This window comes from Oncorhynchus gorbuscha, linkage group LG19 (genome assembly GCF_021184085.1).
Source record: "Oncorhynchus gorbuscha isolate QuinsamMale2020 ecotype Even-year linkage group LG19, OgorEven_v1.0, whole genome shotgun sequence".
In the NCBI taxonomy this organism is placed as follows: Eukaryota; Metazoa; Chordata; class Actinopteri; order Salmoniformes; family Salmonidae; genus Oncorhynchus; species Oncorhynchus gorbuscha.
In genome coordinates, this window is record NC_060191.1 from 39291634 (window position 1) to 39314031 (window position 22398).

The 22398-nt window shown below is 46.2% G+C and overlaps 1 protein-coding gene across 15 annotated transcripts in view; it reads left to right on the forward strand.

The window, feature by feature from the left end:
* LOC124004756 (rap1 GTPase-activating protein 2-like) overlaps positions 1–22398 on the forward strand; it is a 128821-nt gene that overhangs the window by 83302 nt on the left and 23121 nt on the right. For 4 of the 15 annotated variants that reach the window (XM_046313514.1, XM_046313511.1, XM_046313512.1 and 1 more), the window contains 8 exons: positions 965–1048; positions 9963–9998; positions 12354–12398; positions 14318–14422; positions 14618–14836; positions 15855–15958; positions 16426–16504; positions 17033–17086. In XM_046313514.1, the coding sequence (XP_046169470.1) occupies positions 1043–1048; positions 9963–9998; positions 12354–12398; positions 14318–14422; positions 14618–14836; positions 15855–15958; positions 16426–16504; positions 17033–17086 (648 nt within the window). In that variant the 5' untranslated portion in view covers positions 965–1042. Of the gene's footprint in view, positions 1–964; positions 1049–2360; positions 2384–5345; positions 5948–6740; positions 7253–9962; positions 9999–12353; positions 12399–14317; positions 14423–14617; positions 14837–15854; positions 15959–16425; positions 16505–17032; positions 17087–22398 lie in introns of those variants that run through there. The other 11 variants (XM_046313517.1, XM_046313518.1, XM_046313525.1 and 8 more) reach the window with 10 other exon arrangements.

The following is a 22398-nucleotide window of genomic DNA, read 5'->3' on the forward strand; positions in this document are numbered from 1 at the left end:
ACTGTCTTCATAACTCTATCAAGAGAATGTTACTAATTACAAACCTGTGTGTCTCGTCTCTCACATCAACCTCTGAATCCCCACTCTGTCTCCTCTTGATAAATGAACACCTCTTAATGTGTGATCATTCTCAGCCCCCGGACTCCCCTGGGGGCCTCTCAACAACCACCTCAGCTGGTCACTGAGCATCTGATTGTGAGTCATTATCGGGCCTCTCGGCTACTACATACACTCTCCACAGACCTCTTCTCCCAAAGAGAGAGAGAGAGAGATGGGGAGAGAGAGAAAGAGAGAGAGAGAGATGGGAGAGAGAGAGAGAGAAGGAGAGAGAGAGAGATGGGGGAGAGAGAGAGATGGGGAGAGAGAGAGAGAGAGCGAGAGAGAGAGAGAGAGAGAGAGAGAGAGAGAGAGAGAGTTTATTGCAGTCTGTTATACTCCAACTGTTTAAAGATAAATAAAATCAAACCTTATTTGTCACGAGAGAGAGAGAGAGAGAGAGAGAGAGAGAGAGAGAGAGAGAGAGAGAGAGAGAGAGAGAGAGAGAGAGAGAGAGAGAGAGAGAGAGAGAGAGAGAGAGAGAGAGAGAGCCCCACAACCTCACTGGACACCCACTACTTCAGTTGGCTGGATATGTTGGAGATCTAGTCTTTAGTCTAAGAGCCAGACAGCCTTTCTCTCCTTCTAGGAGTATGAGTAGGGTTTGGGGGTTTTCCTCACCACATGACTGGAGTAGTAAGTCTGAGCCAAAGTTATATACATGGACTATAAATAGGCCTGGCACCACCAGCTGCTGCAGTCTAGGGGAATGACATTTCTCCCATCTACCTCCCACCCTAGAATCTCAGTGAAATAGGGTGAGATGTGATGCAGCATCGATCCTGTGTACTTCATTGTGCCTCTGCATCCTCTGTATGTGACATGATGCCTTATTATAATGTTCTTTGTTGTGTTTGATGTGTTCCAGGAAGCAGGAACTGCTGACCATCTCCAACGTGCCCTTGGGAGATTGCCCCCCCTCGCCCCCCCGCACCGCCCGCCCACCATGAAGGTAGGACACGTAGCACCTTGTGCCCGTCTCACTCATCGTACTATTTTCACACTACCAAGCCAAGCTTGGCCTGGTCACCCATCCACCATAGTTGCTTGAACCGTGCTGGATAGGACAATGTGGAAAGTAAATACACAAGTGAGCATGATATTGTTTGGCTTTGTCCAACAGTGTGAAAAACTGAAAATGGTGTCAGTGCACTGAACCTGCCTGTACCTGGCCAATCAGAACACCTCTGAGAGGAACCACGGTAGCATTTACATGTATTCTATTAGTGTTGCAATCATCACAGGGATAAGGCAGCTTAGTCAGTGGCAGACAGAACGTCACACTGACTGGGCCTGGGAGCAGACTCCTCTGTGTCCCAAAATGGCATCCTATTCCCCATATAGTCCACTACTTTTGACCAGAGCCTTGCCAAAAGTAGTGCACTATAAAAGGAATAGTGTGTATGACACATAGCGAGTCAGCTCTGTGTGGCCTGGATGGGCTTCGTTCAACTGTTCATAGAGGGTAACTCTTTAGAGGTCATTCTGAAGTGTAGAGTGAGGCAGAGAGAGCTGCCAGGTTCAATAAGACATATACATTTACATTTAAGTCATTTAGCAGACGCTCTTATCCAGAGCGACTTACAAATTGGTGCATTCACCTTATGACATTGAGTGGAACAGTCACTTTACAATAGTGCATCTAAATCTTAAAGGGGGGGGTGAGAGGGATTACTTATCCTATCCTAGGTATTCCATAAAGATGTGGGGTTTCAGGTGTCTCCGGAAGGTGGTGATTGACTCCGCTGTCCTGGCGTCGTGAGGGAGTTTGTTCCACCATTGGGGGGCCAGAGCAGCGAACAGTTTTGACTGGGCTGAGCGGGAGCTGTACTTCCTCAGTGGTAGGGAGGCGATCCAACACTTGTCTTTCTGTGGACTATTTTAATGTAAGGGTTTATTTCTATACAGTATATATATCTGGTTAGACTGTAAACTCTCCTTCCAGACTCACATTAAGCATCTCCAATCCAAAATTACTTCTAGAGTCGGCTTCCTATTTCGCAACAAAGCATCCTTCACTCATGCTGCCTAACATACCCTCGTAAAACTGACTATCCTACCGAACCTTGACTTCGGCGATGTCATTTACAAAATAGCCTCCAACACTCTCTTCAGCAAATTGGATGTAGTCTACCGTTTTGTCACCAAAGCCCCATATACCACCCACCACTGTGACCTGCATGCTCTAGTCGGCTGGCCCTCCCTACCTATTCTCCGCCAGACCCACTGGCTCCAGGTCATTTATAAGTCTTTGATAGGTAAAGCACCACCTTATCTCAGCTCACAGGTCACAATAGCAGCACCCACCCATAGCACGTGCTCCAGCAGGGTATATTTCACTGGTCATCCCCAAACCAACTCCTCTTTGGCTGCCTTTCCTTCTAGTTCTCTGCTGCCAATGACTGGAATGAATAGCAAAAATCACCTAAGCTAGAGTCTTATATCTCCCTCACTAACTGTAAGCATCAGCTGTCAGAGCAGCTTACCAATCATTGCACCTGTACACAGCCCATCTGTACATAGCCCATCTGTACATAGCCCACCCAACTACCTCATCCCCATATTGTTTATTTTTTTATTTTTTGCTCTTTTGCACCCCAGTATCTCTACTTGCACATTCATCTTTTGCATATCTATCACTCCAGGGTTAATGCTAAATTGTCATTATTTCGCCACTATGTCCTATTTATTGCCTTACCTCCCTAATCTTACTACATTTGCACACACTGTATATAGATCTTTCTGTTGTGCTATTGACTGTGTGTTTGTTTATCCCATGTGTAACTCTGTGTTGTTTGTGTCGCACTGCTTGGCCAAGTCACAGTTGTAAATGAGAACTTGTTCTCAACTGGCCTAACTGGTTAAAGAAAGGTTAAATAAATAAATAAAACAAACAAATATACAGTGCATTCAGAAAGTATTCAGACCCCTTCCCTTTTTCCACATTTTGTTACATAACAACCCTTGTTCTAAAATGGATTAAATCGTTTTTTCCCCCTCATCAATCAACACACAATACCCCATAATGACAAACCAAAAACATGACAGAGGTCAAACGTTTTCTGTAAGTCTTCACATGGTTTTCACACACTGTTGCTAGCCAGTCTCCAGATCTCAACCCCATAGAAAATCTTTGGAGGGAGTTGAAAGTCCGTGTTGCCCAGCAACAGCCCCAAAACATCACTGCTCTAGAGGAGATCTGCATGGAGGAATGGGCCAAAATACCAGCAAGTGTGTGAAAACCTTGTGAAGACTTACAGAAAACGTTTGACCTCTGTCATTGCCAACAAAGGGTATATAACAAAGTATTGAGATAAACTTTTGTTATTGACCAAATACTTATTTTCCACCATAATTTGCAAATAAATTCATAAACAATCCTACAATGTGATTTTCTGGATTTTTTTTCTCCTCATATTATCTGTCATAGTTGAAGTGTAGCTATGATGAAAATTACAGTCCTCTCTCATCTTTTTAAGTGGGAGAACTTGCACAATTGGTGGCTGACTAAATACATTTCTGACCCACTGTATATAGGGAGAGAGAGTATACTGTCTGACAACAAGTATCTGAAGTGAAAAAGCGAAAGAATCTGCGTGCTCTCTGATTGTAATAAGTCATTTGAGATGTATTCTTCCCCAAAATGAGAAATAGACTGCTCTTAAAGGTTGATTTGAATAAACGATAAAAGAGAAATGGATGGTTTAATGTGAAGGATGCTCTGTGTGTAGTATCACCTCGAAACAGACTGGCCCCCCTTTTCTAGTCTGCAAGGAGGAGGGCGAGAGATAAACAAGGAAGTGGGAGAGAAGAGGAAACAGAGAGAGTGAAGAAAATGTAGCATACGGAGACATAGAAAGAGATAAATAAAGAAAGAGTGAAGCAGGGGAGGGGGAATCCGTGTGGCACAGAGATGGGGAGCTCAACAATGATCTTTTTGGTTGTTCTATCTTTAAATATTTGTTATTAAATTAGGCTACTCAGTTAAGAACAAATTCTTATTTACAATGACGGCCTACTGCAACATCGTATAGTGTGAGGCTGTCACTATGCATACTACCTCTTCTATTACTTGTTATTGTACTGCTCTATTGAGGGAGCTCGCATACTAGCATTTAGCTGCACATTTTAAACCTGCTGTAAACTGTGTACTGTACGTAACAAATAAAATAGGATTTGATTTGGGATGATTCATAATCAATCAATTGACCAGTCATTTACACACGGGGTGATGGTATTGACTGAGTATTTAAAGAGCAACTAAAAGGAAAGAAACAACTTCCCTGGTGGTCCTGTAGCTCAGTTGGTAGAGCATGGCGCTTGTAACGCCAGGGAAGTGGGTTCAATCCCCGGGACCACCCATAGAATTAACACATGACTGTAAGCGCAAAATTGCTAAATGGCAATATTATTATTATTATTGGGATGGAACATTTAATCAGGGCCAAAATTGACTACAAAGTGTAAATGGGATCATTTTGTTCAGAAAATCAGTCTCGTCCGAACCGGAGTTTTGCAAGTGAGTTGTCATGACTTATTTGAGGGTTGGGTCTTGATTTTGACAATGGTCACTTGTCCATTGACACGAGACACACATCTGTGGTGATTGCGCTCTATTCTATCCCATTGCAGAACTCTCATAAAGGACAGAGACAGACCTGCCCATCAGAGCAGCGGATCTGACTCTGTTCACACAAGACAGCACGTTGTGCGGAAATTGAACATCTTACATAGTCTGAAAGAATCTATGTTGAGGAAGTAATATGGTCTTTGTTCCTATGGTGTCTCATGGGGGACAAACATCAGTAACTGCCACATCGAACCACACCCCCAAGACTGAAGTGTAGTTTTCCTTCATGAGCAACAAGAGAAACATTGAAAGCCAATTTGATAAGCAGTGGATCTATTCTATGTGCTCCATTTCTATGCTTGCCAATTCAGTGACCTCATCTGGTTGTAATGACATCACCTGCACCAAATTCAGCCCGCTTGGGTTGTGCTACTCACTGGTTGTAGCTGGTGTGGCATAGCATGTTTGCTGTTGTTCCAGACCTACCTACAATCCTGCCAGGCTGACACCTCTCTGATAGAGTCCTTCGCGCGCGTGTGTGTGTGTGTGTGTGTGTGTGTGTGTGTGTGTGTGTGTGTGTGTGTGTGTGTGTGTGTGTGTGTGTGTGTGTGTGCTCACACGCGCATGCTGCTATATAATGAATCATTTTGATAAGGAACCACTCCCAAGTCTCAAGCCTTACTCATTCTAAGACAAAACTAAAGTGTGTAAATAGTTTATTGAAAACGGTTCCGTAGTTCCTTGTCGTGAACCGGAGGCAGAGGTTCAAATTAGAAGAGTGAATGAGGATGAAAGTAAATGTGGGTAGACACACAGGCAGGACCTGTTCCACTTCGTCAGTGAACAACAGGACATGCCACTCCTGTTTGGGGGCTTTGAATGAAATAAGCTGAACGTAGCAGAGAACACTAATTCTCCAAGGACAAAGTGAAGGAAGAGGGAGGTTTTAGTTGTTGTTGAAGAAAGGATTGTTTGAGGCAGATATAAAGGAAATGAAGGAGGTGAAGACCAGGTCATGAAAGAAGAGGAAGAGAGAGCGAGGAAACCGTTTTTGCCGTTTTTCTCGTCCATATTTTTCTCGTCCGTCCGACTGAGGAGCCAGAATGTGTATTGCCGTGTTGTGCTACAGGAGGACTGACAGCGCATTCCAATATCGTGAGACTGCTTCATTTGTAAATACCTGACAACTGGTACATTTGCTTGAGAGAAACATCTGCACAGGCAGAAACAGTGTGAATGAAAGAAGGTTTGCAATGAGAAGAAGTGTTTATGCTGTTGACGGTAAGAGACCAGGGACACACTGCACTGTTGGAGATAGAAACACAAACATTTTGCTGCACCTGTGATAACATCTGCAGATAGTAAGACCAAAGGTTTTTAGATTTAAGTGTATTCAATGGTACGTCAATGAATTTACGCCAGTGTTTTACCCAAAAGGCTCAGACATTTCTGTTTCCGTGTCTCACTGCGCCATGGCCCCTGTGGACCTGCTCCTCACTTGGGGCCAAAACCAGGACACTGATACTTTTCGGCCGCATTTACATAACAAAGGCTAACTTGGGAACTTTAACATCTTCTTCATTAAGCACGTGTTTTGATTATGCAGAGGTGGTTGATTCTGCTCTTCACAAGGCCTCACTGTCAGCCCAAGCTATGGAAACACAATTTCCCTAGCATTACATCAGGGTGGGTATTACACACTAGTGGAATGCTGATGTTACACTCGAAAAGCAGCACTAGTGCTGTGAGTGAATATGGGTTATGGGCTGTGTGCCCAGAGACCGTGGTGTTTGAATCCTCCCAGGGCCAGTCCTTCCCTCTAATCTTGGTGTGGACAGCGGGGGTGCAGCAGGTTGCCCCGAGAGATAAGAGAGAAAGAGAGAGGTGAGAGCGAGAGAGAGAGAGAGAGAGAGGAGAGAGAGAGAGAGAGAGAGAGAGAGAGAGAGAGAGAGAGAGAGAGAGAGAGAGAGAGAGAGAGAGAGAGAGAGAAAAGAGAAGGAGAGAGCGAGAGAGAGAAAGAGATAGGGGGCGAAAGAGAGATGAGAGAGAGAGAGAGAGAGAGAGAGAGAGAGAGAGAGAGAGAGAGAGAGAGAGAGAGAGAGAGAGAGAGAGAGGTAGAGAGAGAAGAGAGACTGTGGTGAGCCAGCCTTGGAGGCAGGGGAAGACAGACCGATCTTTTACACCTTGGTTCTCAGCCTGTCCGCGCTCCGCTCGCGTCACGGTTCCTCTCTGATTGGCGTCCGATTGATAGACCTCCGTCTGGCCCCTAGGAGGCCCACCACAGCCCCCAGTGGCCCTCAGCAGTTCTCTCACCTCAGACAGGGGGGACGACGATGAATCACCAAGGTTACAGTGCCCATCTGTAGGGCTGCGTGAGCCTGCCTCTCTGTGTTGACTGTGGGACTAGCTACGTGGGTTTGGGACACTGTGGCAGGTTAATGAATAACTAAACGATAACTCGCGCTGCACTCACAGCTGTGGGATTAGCGTGTTCACCTGAGCTCAGGTGGATCCCGGGAAAGTAAAGAGATGTTTTGAAATGGATCCTTTTCCTGGTTTACAGAGTGACAGGTTGTATATCTCAAGGTAAGACATGGGTCTTCTACGTCTTGGTGTGTTTAGTGGTATTGCTGGTGGTGTTCGACTATGATATAACATGTCGCTGTACTGCCGTGGGCTTAATGGCTGCGTTGATAAGGGGTTATCAGTACCTTATCAGTATCAGTAGATAGGCCAGCACTAATGTCAGAGTGACTCCCTGAAGCTCACACCTTTCAAAGCATTTGTGTTTAGCTTTGTCATTAGTGTCTGCATAAAATGCCATGAAAAGTACATTTAAATGCCATTAGGCTCACTGTGTGAAAAGATGCATTTTACCGCTGCCTGGTGTATTTCTGGTTCGGTCGTGCCTTGACTGCCTTAGTCTGCGTGCTCTACTTGCCAACCTTGAAACCTGAAACCTGTGATTCAAACAATGTCATTGATTGTGTTCCTCATCAAATCAAATTGTGTGTGCCGAACAGTGAAATGCTTACCTACAAGCCCTTAACCAACAATGCAGTTTTAAGAAGACAAAAAAAAAAAAAATATATATATATATATATATATATATGTATATATATAAAACAAATAATTAAGGAGCAACAATACAATAACAGTAGCGAGGCTGTATACAGGCGGTACCGGTACAGAGTCAAGGCAATTGAGGTAATATGTACATGTAGGTAGAGGTATAGTGACTATGCAGAATAAACAGAGGAGCAGCAGCGTAAAAATGGTGGATGGGGTGGGGACAAAGTAAACAGTCCGGGTAGCCATTTGATTAACTGGTCAGGAGTCTAATGGTTTGGGGGTAGAAACTGTTAAGAAGCCTTTATGACCTAGACATGGTGCTCCGGTACCCCTTGTAGCAGAGAGAACAGTCTATGACTAGGGTGGCTGGAGTCCTTGACAATTTTTAGGGCCGCCTGGTATAGAAGTCCTGGATGCCAGGAAGCTAGGTCCCAGTGATGTACTGGGCCGTACGCACTACCCTCTGTGGCGCCTTGCGGTCAGAGGCCGAGCAGTTGCCATACCAGGCGGTGATGCAACGATGCTCTCGATGGTGCAGCTGTATAACTTTTATAGCGTCGATGAGAATGGAGGCGTGCTCGGTCCTCCTTTTCCTGTAGTCCACATCCTTTTCTGCAGTCTGTAGTCCTCATTCTTTGTGTCTTTAGCATATTTCCCGAGTATGACTATTGACTGTCACATAGAGAACTATGTGTTTGTTGATTGACTGTCATTCATTATGAAGACACAAAAAGGCTGGGACAACACTGTATAAAACAATGTTTTAATGCAAGTTGGATCTTTGTCAGGTCAAAAACTGCCAAGGCCTTTTTGTTTCTTTGTAGAGTTTTTCGTCCATCACCTATTAAAGTGAAAATCAATGACATTTTTAAAGCTCTTATTCTGTTCTCTCTTATCCAAAAAATGTTGTTGACTCATCCTTTACTTATTTATCACATTTATAATGACTGGTATTTTCCCACACCATTGTGTTGTTTGGGAATAGGGAAAGCAGGGTCACACAGAAAAGCTTCTCATTTTTTATTTAACCTTCATTTAACTAGGCAAGTCAGTTAAGAACAAATTCTTATTTGCAATGACGGCCCACCCCGGGCAAACCCGGACGACGCTAGGCCAATTGTGCGCCGCCCTATGGGACTCCCAAACACGGCCAGATGTGATACAGCCTGGATTCGAACCAGGGACTGTAGTCATGCCTCTTGCACTGAGATGCAGTGCCTTAGACCACTGCGCCACTCAGGAGTCCCTGCAAGCCCTGTTAATCTCTTATTAACATAGGGCCTACTTTAAAAAACATGTTTGGAAGGAAGTATATTGTAATTAATAGTAGGTCATCACATTTGTGTAGAAATCTTGGACAGCTACTCATAATGGGATCATGTGTTAATGACAAGCCTCCCTCCTGATCCCCACTCTCATTCAGCTGAGAGTGGTTCCCCAATTGACACGAGTTAATTGAATTGTTTGATGATTTTTTACAATAATGACAATGTCCTACATGTACTACCAATATTTAGTCGTCTGTACTTGTTCTCCCATTGTCCTGTCAGTCATATTTTGACCCAGAACTTTAGTTTAGTTTCATACGAGCACAACATTCTTTTCCTGGAGTGACTGTTTTGAGGAAGTGGAGTGGGCTTGGTTATCTTTGTTTGGATAACATTCTGCACATATGGGTGTGAGAGGGTGTAGGACTGTCCTTCCTTATCTGCTCTGCCTCAGCTCATTGAGCTTTTATTGGGAACCAGGGTGGAAATGCTGCCAGCGAGAGATGATCATGGTGTGACAATTGTAGCTGCTGGGTTTGAGAGGTTTCAGGCCATGTTCAAGGCTGCGTTGCAGACTGCCCAGTCAGCCATCAGATTGCTATATCACATGATGTGGTTAGCTCTTGTACTGTACATCTCAATGTAGTCAGCCTGGAACGCAGCCTCAGTGACCAGATCTCCCTCCATTTCCATATAAAATACCCAGAAACTCATTGGTCGCACCTAAACCATCTCACACCGTGGACATCACAACGCCACACCTCAACCTATAGCAAATTTAACCCGAAGTGAAAATATCCACCATGAATGAATGTTGTTCTTATTTCGGAAATAGAATTCACTCCATTTATAGTGATCAGATTGGTCCAGGACAATTTGATACGTTATCACCGCATTCACTATAATTGTATGCCGTTGTAGTAAAATAATCACCTCTGTTTGTCTGTTGGTTTCAGTCTGCCGAGTTCTTCGACATGCTGGAAAGGATGCAGGTGAGACTCCTCTTTCTCCTCTCTTCTTTCTCCTCTCTTCTTCCTTCTCTCCCTCCTTCCTTCTCTTCTCTCTAAGTTCCCACTGCCGCTGGCATGGGGACGTGGTGATGAAAGCGCGACACGTTCATCACTTCCTGAGATTTTATTCAAGGGTCCTCTCCAACGAGCAGAAGGGTCCCGTTATTTATTTATTTCACCTTTATTTAACCCGGTAGGCTAGTTGAGAACAAGTTCTCATTTACAACTGCGACCTGGGCAAGATAAAGCAAAGCTGTGCGACAAAACAACAACACGGAGTTACACATGGGATAAACAAACGTACAGTCAATAACCCAATAGAAATATCTATGTACAGTGTGTGCAAATGTAGAAGAGTAGGGAGGTAAGGCAATAAATTGGCCACGGAGGCGAAATTATTACAATTTAGCATTACATTTTGTAATGCGACCCACAATTGGCCTAGCGTCGTCCGGGTTAGGGAGGTTTTGGCCGGTAGGGATATCCTTGTCTCATCGCGCACCAGCGACTCCTGTGGCGGGCCGTGCGCAGTGCACGCTAACCAAGGTCGCCAGGTGCACAGTGTTTCCTCCGACACATTGGTGCTGCTGGCTTCCGGGTTGGATGCTCGCTGTGTTAAGAAGCAGTGCAGCTTGGTTGGGTTGTGTATCGGAGGACGCATTACTTTCGACCTTCGTCTCTCTCCCGAGCCCGTACGGGAGTTGTAGCGATGAGACAAGATAGAAGCTACTAACAATTGGATACCATGAAATTGGGGAGAAAAAGGGGGTTAAAGAAAAAAAGAAAACAAATCATTTAGTTAAATTATTAAGCCACGGAAGTTTGGTTTGGAAGCGCGGACACCCTTATTTTGAGGAACCGGGACGACCAGGTCCAATCTCTGGTCCTGATTGAGTAATGAGCCGAACCGGACCAAGTTAACGAGCTCCCTCTAAAAAGCCATTGACTTCTCTGTCCTGTTCTGTGTCTGTGGGGTTCTGGGATCTTCTGTGGGAATGGGGTTTTAGGCGGGATGGAGGCAGGAAGAGGGTGGTGGCGGTGGCAGCTCTGCAATGCCCATTTGGGGACAGTGGGAGAGCTTTTGAAAGAGGGGGAGTGAGCGAAGGAGGACAGGAGATTGATAGCGCCTGATGACAAGTGCGCGAGGAGGAGTGAGGACAGAGGCCACACTGGCCTGCTGCCACCTCTGAGCCGGTCCTTACCAGACCCCTCTCTGTCCCAACAGTCCCTTACAGAGCACAGAGCCACATCGACCCGCACTACTAACTAGACTAGAGCAATCGATGGTGGAGCAGTTGAAAAGCCTCTATCTGGAATGGTTGATCGCAGAGCCCGTCTCAGAGGGATCAAAGATGGATGCATTAAGACTGACCCCTAGCTTTGATCTAACCCAGCGGTGTTGACAAGTAGTCACCCACTGAGCTACAGCTGTTCACCCATCCCCTTCACTGTCTGTCATGTCTGAGCTACACTGGTCCCTGATCTGATGGTGCTGTATTGCCAACTCCTATGGTCATTGTCAATAACGCACAAACAGTTCTGGGACCAGGTTATGTCAGAGTCACTGTGTTGAACCGGAGACAAGCATCACTGGAGGATGGGGACCATTCAAACGCATGCAGAGAGTGCATGGATGGATAGCTAGACCAGTCTCTGCGTTGACCACTGAAATCAATAATGGAAAGTAGGGATCGTGATGTGGTTTAAGTCTGGAGAATGACTTCCCACATCGGGATAAGGTTGATTGAGATATGATTAAGTCTGGTAAAAGACTTGAGAGAAGCTGTGTGTGTGTGGTAAGGATTCGGGCTTCAGAGCCTCTTCCCACATGCAAGACGTCTTTCTCCACAGTTCTCTCCAGCAGATTGGTAATTGTGTAATTCAGGACGTGTCAACTTCAGTCATGTATCCTCTGCACATTTGCAAACACTTCTCATACCCAAGCAAATAGTTTACCTGGGTTCCACCTATCAGATGTTTACCCAAAGAATGTTCCGTACACTCTTGGAAAGAACCTAGAATGTTTCCCACCCCTTAGGAGAACCTTTTGAATAACCCTTTTTGGTTCCAGGTAAAATCTTTTTGGTTCCAGGTATAACCCTTTTGGGTTCCATGATGAATCCTTTCCACAGAAGGTTCTACATGGAACCCTAAAAGGGTTACACCAGGAACCTAAAAGGTTCTCCTATGGGGACAGCCGAAGAACCGTTTTTGAAACCCTTTTTTCTAACAGTGTACAATATGTTAGTACAATAAGTTATTTGGGAGTTGCGTAAGTCAGGAATGATCGTTTTTGTACCCTTGTGACCCTCCGTCCACATGCGTGACCCTAACCAGGTCCCTAAATCTGAGGAGACGAAGCCCCACTCGCAGAGAAGCAAGGTCTGAGAAACAAACACACACACACTCAAGTATCTGTGGACCTCACCACTGGGCATGCTTCTCTGTAGTGGTGCATTGACATCGCCTCTGTGTCCATTCTTTCATTTATTTATTCATGTATTCCTTTATTAGTATTTTCCATCCCTTCTTTGTTTGATTGTGGTGGTGGTCATCCTCCGTGTTAACCCTGTCAGCCCCTGGAGTAGTTTCACCACTCTCGACCACGCTCTTGTAACACTCTCGCACGTTCCCCTCAACCAGGTCCCCTCAACCAGGTCCTCTCAACAAGGTCCCAGGTCCCCTCAACCAGGTCCCCTCAACCAGGTCCCTCAACCAGGTCAACCAGGTCCCTCAACCAACCAGGTCCTCTCAACCAGGTCAACCAGGTCCCCTCAACCAGGTCCCCCAGGTCAACCAGGTCCCTCAACCAGGTCCTCTCAACCAGGTCCCCTCAACCAGGTCCTCTCAACCAGGTCCCCTCAACCAGGTCCCCTCAACCAGGTCCTCTCAACCAGGTCCTCTCAACCAGGTCCCCTCAACCAGGTCCCCTCAACCAGGTCCTCTCAACCAGGTCCCCTCAACCAGGTCCCCTCAACCAGGTCCTCTCAACCAGGTCCTCTCAACCAGGTCCTCTCAACCAGGTCCCAGGTCCCCTCAACCAGGTCCCCTCAACCAGGTCCTCTCAACCAGGTCCCAGGTCCCCTCAACCAGGTCCCCTCAACCAGGTCCTCTCAACCAGGTCCCCTCAACCAGGTCCCTCAACCAGGTCCTCTCAACCAGGTCCCCTCAACCAGGTCAACCAGGTCCCCTCAACCAGGTCCCCTCAACCAGGTCCCTCAACCAGGTCCCTCAACCAGGTCCTCTCAACCAGGTCCTCTCAACCAGGTCCCCTCAACCAGGTCCCCTCAACCAGGTCCCCTCAACCAGGTCCCCTCAACCAGGTCCTCTCAACCAGGTCCCCTCAACCAGATCCCCTCAACCAGGTACCCTCAACCAGATCCCCTCAACCAGGTCCTCTCAACCAGGTCCTCTCAACCAGGTCCCCTCAACCAGGTCCCCTCAACCAGGCTAACTTAAAATAACAAACAGCTGTTCGTAATGAATGCTATTCCCCTCAGTCTCCTGGGACGATATACAGTGTAAAACAAAGACATGGAGATTGATTGGAAACATCCAAGGATGGACTAGCAATAGTGCAATTCTGTCAAGTACCAGATGGGCTGGTCCATTTTTAGTCCATCTGACATATTTTTTGTTGTTGTGCACAATTATAATACTAATAATAGGTGTCTCAAATGTTTAAAAAATGGGCTGGTGTGGGTGGCCTCAAGAGAAACAAATGGTCCGCTGTGTTAGAAATTGCCGGGCCTATTTCTGGTCCCAGTCCGTCCCTGTGACCATCACATCACGGCATGTTTAGACATCATACACCAGCCACAGTGACGTCATGATGAACCCAGGGGCTCACAGAGTCAATCCTGAGACTATCTCGTATCCCTGAGAGTGTCAGAACTCCTCCATCAGTGTTTGCCTGTTTGATGTCTGTGCTGTTTCATTGTGTTGAATAAGTCACCGTATGTATATATGTTCACCCTGTGTTTCTGTGTACAAGCTTTCTATGGTGACTGACTGCCCCAGTTGTAATGTAGTTCAAGGCCTAGTTTGAATATTTTGCAAACACACCCTGCCTTCCTCCCTTTCTTGAAGCAATCACTGATCTCACACAAATTGATACAGTAGGTGTAAGCAATGGTTCTGTGCCACATAGCTTTCACCTACCCAGCCTTTTCAGATCGGGGATTTCCTTCAGGAAGTGAGGAAGAAAAGAGGCATTCTCTAAAGTATTTCAACAGGGCTCTAGTTATTCCAGCCTGTGAGGTTACTGATCTGTGTGTGTCTCCCCTCTCTCTGTCTGACAGGATGACTACATCCCATACCCGCGGATAGAGGACGTGAGTCAGCGCTCTCATATCAGCTGGATCAAAACACTATGCACACACAACCATGAATACCACAAAACCCACGTACGCATACGCACACCCACGCACACACGTGCAGTAATGCAAACACTGGTGGTCAATGTAAAACGAGGCTCAAAGGACATTTATAGACACATTTATGATCGAAATCCCAAGCTCTTCTTTGCTTCTATGGCCCTATTCTTGCGGATGGTGTAATTTTGGTACACAAACCCCTTGTCCCTTGTTTCTGTGGCTCAGATTCTGGAGAAGGGTAGCCCATACCCGCAGGTGATCCTGCCCCAGTTTGGGGGTTACTGGATTGAGGATGCCGAGGCGCCTGCGGGCACCCCCACCTCCTCGGAGAGCAGCTTCTGTGAGGAGGATGACGGAGGGGGCATGAGCCCTGGGGTTGGGTTCGGCTTCAGGCTGGAGTGTAACAGCTCGGCCAGGGCCTACCGCAAACACTTCCTGGGCAGGGTGAGTCAAGGCCTATTTGGCTAGCAGGAGTAATGGGTATGTGTGAGTGGAGGGGGGGGGTGTGTGTAAGCGCCTGCATGTGTGTGTCTGTGTGTGTTTATGTGTGTACGTGCGTGTGTGTGTCTGTGTGTTTATGTGTGTACGTGCGTGTGTGTGTCTGTGTGTTTATGTGTGGACGTGCGTGTGTGTGTCTGTGTGTTTATGTGTGGACGTGCGTGTGTGTGTCTGTGTGTTTATGTGTGGACGTGCGTGTGTGTGTCTGTGTGTTTATGTGTGGACGTGCGTGTGTGTGTCTGTGTGTTTATGTGTGGACTTGCGTGTGTGTGTCTGTGTTTATGTGTGCACGTGTGTGTGTGTCTGTGTGTGTTTATGTGTGCACGTGCGTGTGTGTGTCTGTGTGTGTTTATGTGTGCACGTGCGTGTGTGTGTGTCTGTGTGTTTATGTGTGCACGTGCGTGTGTGTGTGTGTTTATGTGTGCACGTGCGTGTGTGTGTCTGTGTGTTTATGTGTGCACGTGCGTGTGTGTGTCTGTGTGTGTATGTGTGTAGGTGCGTGCGTGTGTGTGTCTGTGTGTGTATGTGTGTAGGTGCGTGCGTGTGTGTGTCTGTGTGTGTATGTGTGTAGGTGCGTGCGTGTGTGTGTCTGTGTGTGTATGTGTGTAGGTGCGTGCGTGTGTGTGTTCTCTGTAAGGGTGTTTCCCTCTGTTAGTCCTTCTCCATCCAGTGATTTTTCCTATTTCAGACTTGAGGCTCTGGGGTAATGACTAAGAGTTAGGAATCAGTCATTTGGAAAATGAACGTATAATTGACTCCAATTATACGGAGATCTGTGAAATATTGACTGTAAAACCGTATTAGAAGGTGTTTAACTTCTTTAAACTGTCTCATCATACTATGTAGTGATTCATTGTCTGTCTGACCCTCCCTCCCTTCCTCCATCACTTTCTCCCCTTCTTTCTGTCTATCTCTCTGCCTCTCTCTCTCCTTCGCTCTTTCTCTTCCTCTCTCTCGTCTTCAGGAGCATATGAACTACTACTGCACAGGCAGCAGTCTGGGGAACCTCATTATGTCACTGAAGCACGAGGAAGCAGAGGGCCAGGAGTTCCTCCGCATCTTGCTCAGGTAACTACACTAGGGCCAGGAGTTCCTCCTTCATTCCCAGGTAACTACACTAGGGCCAGGAGTTCCTCCTTCATTCCCAGGTAACTACAGTCATATAATGACATACAGTAGGGCCAGGAGTTCCTCCTTCATTCTCAGGTAACTACAGTCATATAATGACATACAGTCGGGCCAGGAGTTCCAGTATGGATGCAGGATCTGACCTAACTATGATCTGCCCTTTCCTGGACCCATAAATACAGCCACAGCAGACAGTGTCTAGTGGGCCTATGTTGGGTCTGGAGCCATGTTATAGTCACACTACCCCTACCTAGTGAATGTGGATTGACACCCTTTACACACTTACCATGTAACCGGTAGCCAGAACTTTCACTGTAGATATAGAAAGTATGTGTGTGCGATGTGCACACAGCCTACCATCTTTAAGATGCAGTTATTGACACTTGTTTTCCACAATCATCACCCAGGTCGAGGACAAAGACACACCATGACAGGATCTCTCTGGCAGGCCTCAACCAGCTTCCCAGTGTATCCCAGATAGCCAAGGTAAGGAGGACTGACCGAAGCACCACCAAGTACCACATGTTCACTCAATGCAACATGTGCTCCATGTAAAGTGGCGATCTGGATTTCAAATATCTACAATGCTGACAGGCTGGGGCTGAAGAAATGTAACCACTTTCAAATACATAGACTGACCATGAGATCAACATGATAGTTTTAACCATGTGTTGAAAGTATACAGTGACATTGTTTACAAACAATGAAGTAAAAAACTTTGGGCTTCTGAGGCGGTAAGACAGTTGAAATAAGCTCATGATTCATTTATACATATATTATAATTCATTTAACAGTCCAATAAGGGATGTACCAATACCAGATTGCCCCTTTAACCTAAAAATGGATTTATTTCCTTCACTTTGGTTTCAAATGGATCCGTATCTGTCTGTCTGCCTGTGGTTTCAAATGGATCCGTATCTGTCTGTCTGCCTGTGGTTTCAAATGGATCCGTATCTGTCTGTCTGCCTGTGGTTTCAAATGGATCCGTATCTGTCTGTCTGCCTGTGGTTTCAGCTCTTCTGTGATGACGTGACTGGCCTGAAGTTCAACCCAGTCCTGTACCCCAGAGTGAGTCTGCTCCACTGTTTCCTTTCAGCCAGGATGCTTCCACCTCTACCACAGTAGCCATAGAACCAGGGACATTCATGAGGTCATGCTCTAGAAATATACATCATTTTCTAGCCATTCTATTTCTATGGGGCATGCAGCATTCTCAAACCGTTTTGCAATGGAACCCAAGTGTATCTTATTGGACAAGCCTAGTTAGTCTCTCCCTTTTTCAGTCCCTTTTCTTCCGTTTGCTGCCTAATGAACACGATCCAACTTCCACCTGGTCCACTATACAGCCTGACCACCCTGTTCTCTCTAACTGATGTGGTGTAGGCAGTGCTAAAGACAGATCTGATCCAGGACCTGTTCGTCACATCAGAGGTCATTTGGATGATGGAGCTGCTTGTTGTGCCTCTTGCTCCGGGTCCAGTAGAACTCATCTGTTATTAGGACAGTCTGCTCAGACTGCCCATTCCACACTGGTCGCAGCTGACTGCCTTTCAAAATGGCCACAATCAACCCACTGTGGTCCTGGGTCGTATTCATTAGGGCATGCGACGGAAAACATTTTGCAGACTTATTGGACAAGTCCAAGTAGTCCATTCCTGTTTTAGTCCGTTTCTTTCCGTTTGGTGCCTATTGAATGCAACCCTGACCTCCCCAGACGTGAGAGACATATACTACCTGACCAAAAGTATGTGGACATCTGCTCATCGAACATCTCTTTCCAAAATCATGGGCAATATAATGGAGTTGGTTCCCCCCTTTGCTGCTTTCACAATGTCCTCTCTTCCCGGGAAAGCTTTCCCCTAGATGTTAGAACATTGCTGCAGGGACATGCTTCCATTCAGCCAAAAGAGCATTAATCAGGTCGGGCAATGATGTTGTACGATTAGGCCTGGCTCGCAGTCAGCGTTTCAATTCATCCCAAAGGCATTCGATTAGGTTGAGATCAGAGCTCTGTGCAGGCCAGTCAAGTTCTTCCACATGGATCTTGATAAACCATTGGACCTCGCTTTGTTCACAGGGGAATTGTCATGCTGAAACAGGAAAGGGCCTTCCCCAAACTGTTGCCACAAAGTTGGAAGCACGGAATTGTATAGAATGTCATTGTACGCTGTAGAGTTAATATTTCCCTTCACTGGAACTAAGGGGCCTTGTCCAAACCAAGAAAAACATTTTATGTCCTACGTGCTTCAGCACTTGGCGATCCCGTTCTGTGAGCTTGTGTGGCCTACCACTTCGCGGCTGAGCCGTTCTGCTCCTGGACGTTTCTACTTCACAATAACAGCATTTACAGTTGACCGGGGCAGCTCTAGCAGGGCAGAAATCTGACAAGATGACTTGTTGAATCGTAAGACCATGCCACTTTGAAAGTCACTGAGCTCCCCAGTAAGGCCATGCTATTGTCAATGTTTGTCTATGGAGATTGCATGGCAGTGTGCTCAATTTTATAGCCCTGTGAGTAATAGGTGTGGCTGAAATAGCCAAATCCAGTCATTTGAATGGGTGTCCACATACTTTTGTATATCTAGTGTAAATGTCTGCCCGAGTTATGGAGGGACTTTATCACATAACTGGATATTATACAGTTGAAGTCGGAAGTTTACATACACCTTAGACAAATACATTTAAACTCAGTTTTTCACAATTCCTGACATTTAATCATAGTAAAATTACCCTGTCTTAGGATCAGTTTGGATCACCACTTTATTTTAAGAATGTGAGATATAATAGTAGAGATAATGACAATTTCAGCTTTTATTTATTTCATCACATTCCCAGTGGGTCAGAAGTTTACATACACTCAATTAGTATTTGGCAGCATTGCCTTTAAATTGTTTAACTTGGGTCAAACGTGTTGGGTAGCCTTCCACAAGCTTCCCACAATAAGTTGGGTGAATTTTGGCCCATTCCTCCTGACAGAGCTAGTATAACTGAGTCAGGTTTGTAGGCCTCCTTGCTCGCACACACTTTCAGTTCTGCCCACAAATTTTGTATAGGATTGAGTTCAGGGCTTTTTGATGGCCACTCCAATACCTTGACTTTGTTGTACTTAAGCCATTTTGCCACAACTTTGGAAGTATGCTTGGTGTTGTTGTCCATTTGGAAGACCCATTTGCGACCAAGCTTTAACTTCCTGATTTATGTCTTGAGATGTTGCTTCAATATATCCACATAATTTTTCTTCCTCATGACGCCATTTATTTTGTGAAGTGCACCAGTCCCTCCTGCAGCAAAGCACCCCCACAACATGATGCTGCCACCCCCGTGCTTCACGGTTGGGATGGGGTTCTTTGGCTTGCAAGCCTCCCCCTTTTTCGTCCAAACATAACGATGGTCATTATGGCCAAACAGTTATATTTTTGTTTCATCAGACCAGAGGACATTTCTCCAAAAAGTACAATCTCTGTCCCCATGTGCAGTTGCAAACCATAGACTTGCTTTTTATAAGGCGGTTTTGGAGCAGTGGCTTCTTCCTTGCTGAGCGGCCTTTCAGGTTATGTCGATGTAGGACTCGTTTTACTGTGGATATAGATACTTTTGAACCTGTTTCCTCCAGCATCTTCACAAGGTCCTTTGCGGTTGTTTTGGGATTGACTTAGCATTTTTTGCACCAAAGTACGTTCATCTCTAGGAGACAGAACGCATCTCCTTCCTGAGCGGTATGATGGCTGCGTGGTCCCATGGTGTTTATACTTGCATACTATTGTTTGTAAAAATAAACGTGGTACCTTCAGGCGTTTGGAAATTGCTCCCAAGGATGAACCAGACTTGTAGAGGTCTACAATTTCTTTCTGAGATCTTGGCTCTCTCTAATGAACAACATTTTTTTTTAAAGAAAGACAAAAGTTAAGACTGTAGATTCTGGGACATGTTTCGTATTGCGCGTATTGCGTCAGATGGGAATATTGACGAATACGCTGATTCGGTGTGCGAGTTCATTAGAAAGTGCGTCGAAGATGTCGTTCCCATAGCAACGATAAAAACATTCCCTAACCAGAAACCGTGGATTGATGGCAGCATTCGCATGAAACTGAAAGCGCGAACCACTGCTTTTAATCAGGGCAAGGTGTCTGGCAACATGACTGAATACAAACAGTGCAGCTATTCCCTCAGTAAGGCTATTAAACAAGCTAAGCGTCAGTACAGAGACAAAGTGGAATCTCAATTCAATGGCTCAGACATAAGAGGCATGTGGCAGGGTCTACAGTCAATCATGGACTACAAGATGAAATCCAGCCCAGTCACGGACCAGGATGTCTTGCTCCCAGGCAGACTAAATAACTTTTTTGCCCGCTTTGAGGACAATACAGTGCCACTGACACGGCCTGCAACGGAAACATGCGGTCTCTCCTTCACTGCAGCCGAGGTGAGCAAGACATTTAAACGTGTTAACCCTCGCAAGGCTGCAGGCCCAGACGGCATCCCCAGCCGCGCCCTCAGAGCATGCGCAGACCAGCTGGCCGGTGTGTTTACGGACATATTCAATCAATCCCTATACCAGTCTGCTGTTCCCACATGCTTCAAGAGGGCCACCATTGTTCCTGTTCCCAAGAAAGCTAAGGTAACTGAGCTAAACGACTACCGCCCCGTAGCACTCACTTCCATCATCATGAAGTGCTTTGAGAGACTAGTCAAGGACCATATCACCTCCACCCTACCTGACACCCTAGACCCACTCCAATTTGCTTACCGCCCAAATAGGTCCACAGACGATGCAATCTCAACCACACTGCACACTGCCCTAACCCACCTGGACAAGAGGAATACCTATGTGAGAATGCTGTTCATCGACTACAGCTCGGCATTCAACACCATAGTACCCTCCAAGCTCGTCATCAAGCTCGAGACCCTGGGTCTCGACCCCGCCCTGTGCAACTGGGTACTGGACTTCCTGACGGGCCGCCCCAGGTGGTGAGGGTAGGCAACAACATCTCCTCCCCGCTGATCCTCAACACGGGGGCCCCACAAGGGTGCGTTCTGAGCCCTCTCCTGTACTCCCTGTTCACCCACGACTTGGCCACGCACGCCTCCAACTCAATCATCAAGTTTGCGGACGACACAACAGTGGTAGGCTTGATTACCAACAACGAAGACGGCCTACAGGGAGGAGGTGAGGGCCCTCAGAGTGTGGTGTCAGGAAAATAACCTCACACTCAACGTCAACAAAACTAAGGAGATGATTGTGGACTTCAGGAAACAGCAGAGGGAACACCCCCTATCCACATCGATGGAACAGTAGTGGAGAGGGTAGCTAGTTTTAAGTTCCTCGGCATACACATCACAGACAAACTGAATTGGTCCACTCACACTGACAGCGTCGTGAAGCGCAGCAGCGCCTATTCAACCTCAGGAGGCTGAAGAAATTCGGCTTGTCACCAAAAGCACTCACAAACTTCTACAGATGCACAATCGAGAGCATCCTGGCGGGCTGTATCACCGCCTGGTACGGCAACTGCTCCGCCCTCAACCGTAAGGCTCTCCAGAGGGTAGTGAGGACTGCACAACGCATCACCGGGGGCAAACTACCTGCCCTCCAGGACACCTACACCACCCGTTGTTACAGGAAGGCCATAAAGATCATCAAGGACATCAACCACCCGAACCACTGCCTGTTCACCCCGCTATCATCCAGAAGGCGAGGTCAGTACAGGTGCATCAAAGCTGGGACCGAGAGACTGAAAACAGCTTCTATCTCAAGGCCATCAGACTGTTAAACAGCCACCACTAACACTGAGTGGCTGCTGCCAACACACTGTCATTGACACTGACCCAACTCCAGCCATTTTAATAATGGGAATTGATGGGAAATGATGTAAATATATCACTAGCCACTTTAAACAATGCTACCTTATATAATGTTACTTACCCTACATTATTCATCTCATATGCATATGTATATACTGTACTCTACATCATCGACTGCATCCTTATGTAACACATGTATCACTAGCCACTTTAACTATGCCACTTTGTTTACTTTGTCTACACACTCATCTCATATGTATATACTGTACTCGATACCATCTACTGTATGCTGCTCTGTACCATCACTCATTCATATATCCTTATGTACATGTTCCTTATCCCCTTACACTGTGTATAAGACAGTAGTTTTGGAATTGTTAGTTAGATTACTTGTTGGTTATCACTGCATTGTCGGAACTAGAAGCACAAGCATTTCGCAACACTCGCATTAACATCTGCTAACCATGTGTATGTGACAAATAAAATTTGATTTGATTTGATGATTTGATTTGATTTCTCTCACTGGCTTCTTCAGTCTTCAAGCCACATGCACAGAGGCACTGAGTTTGAAGGTAGGC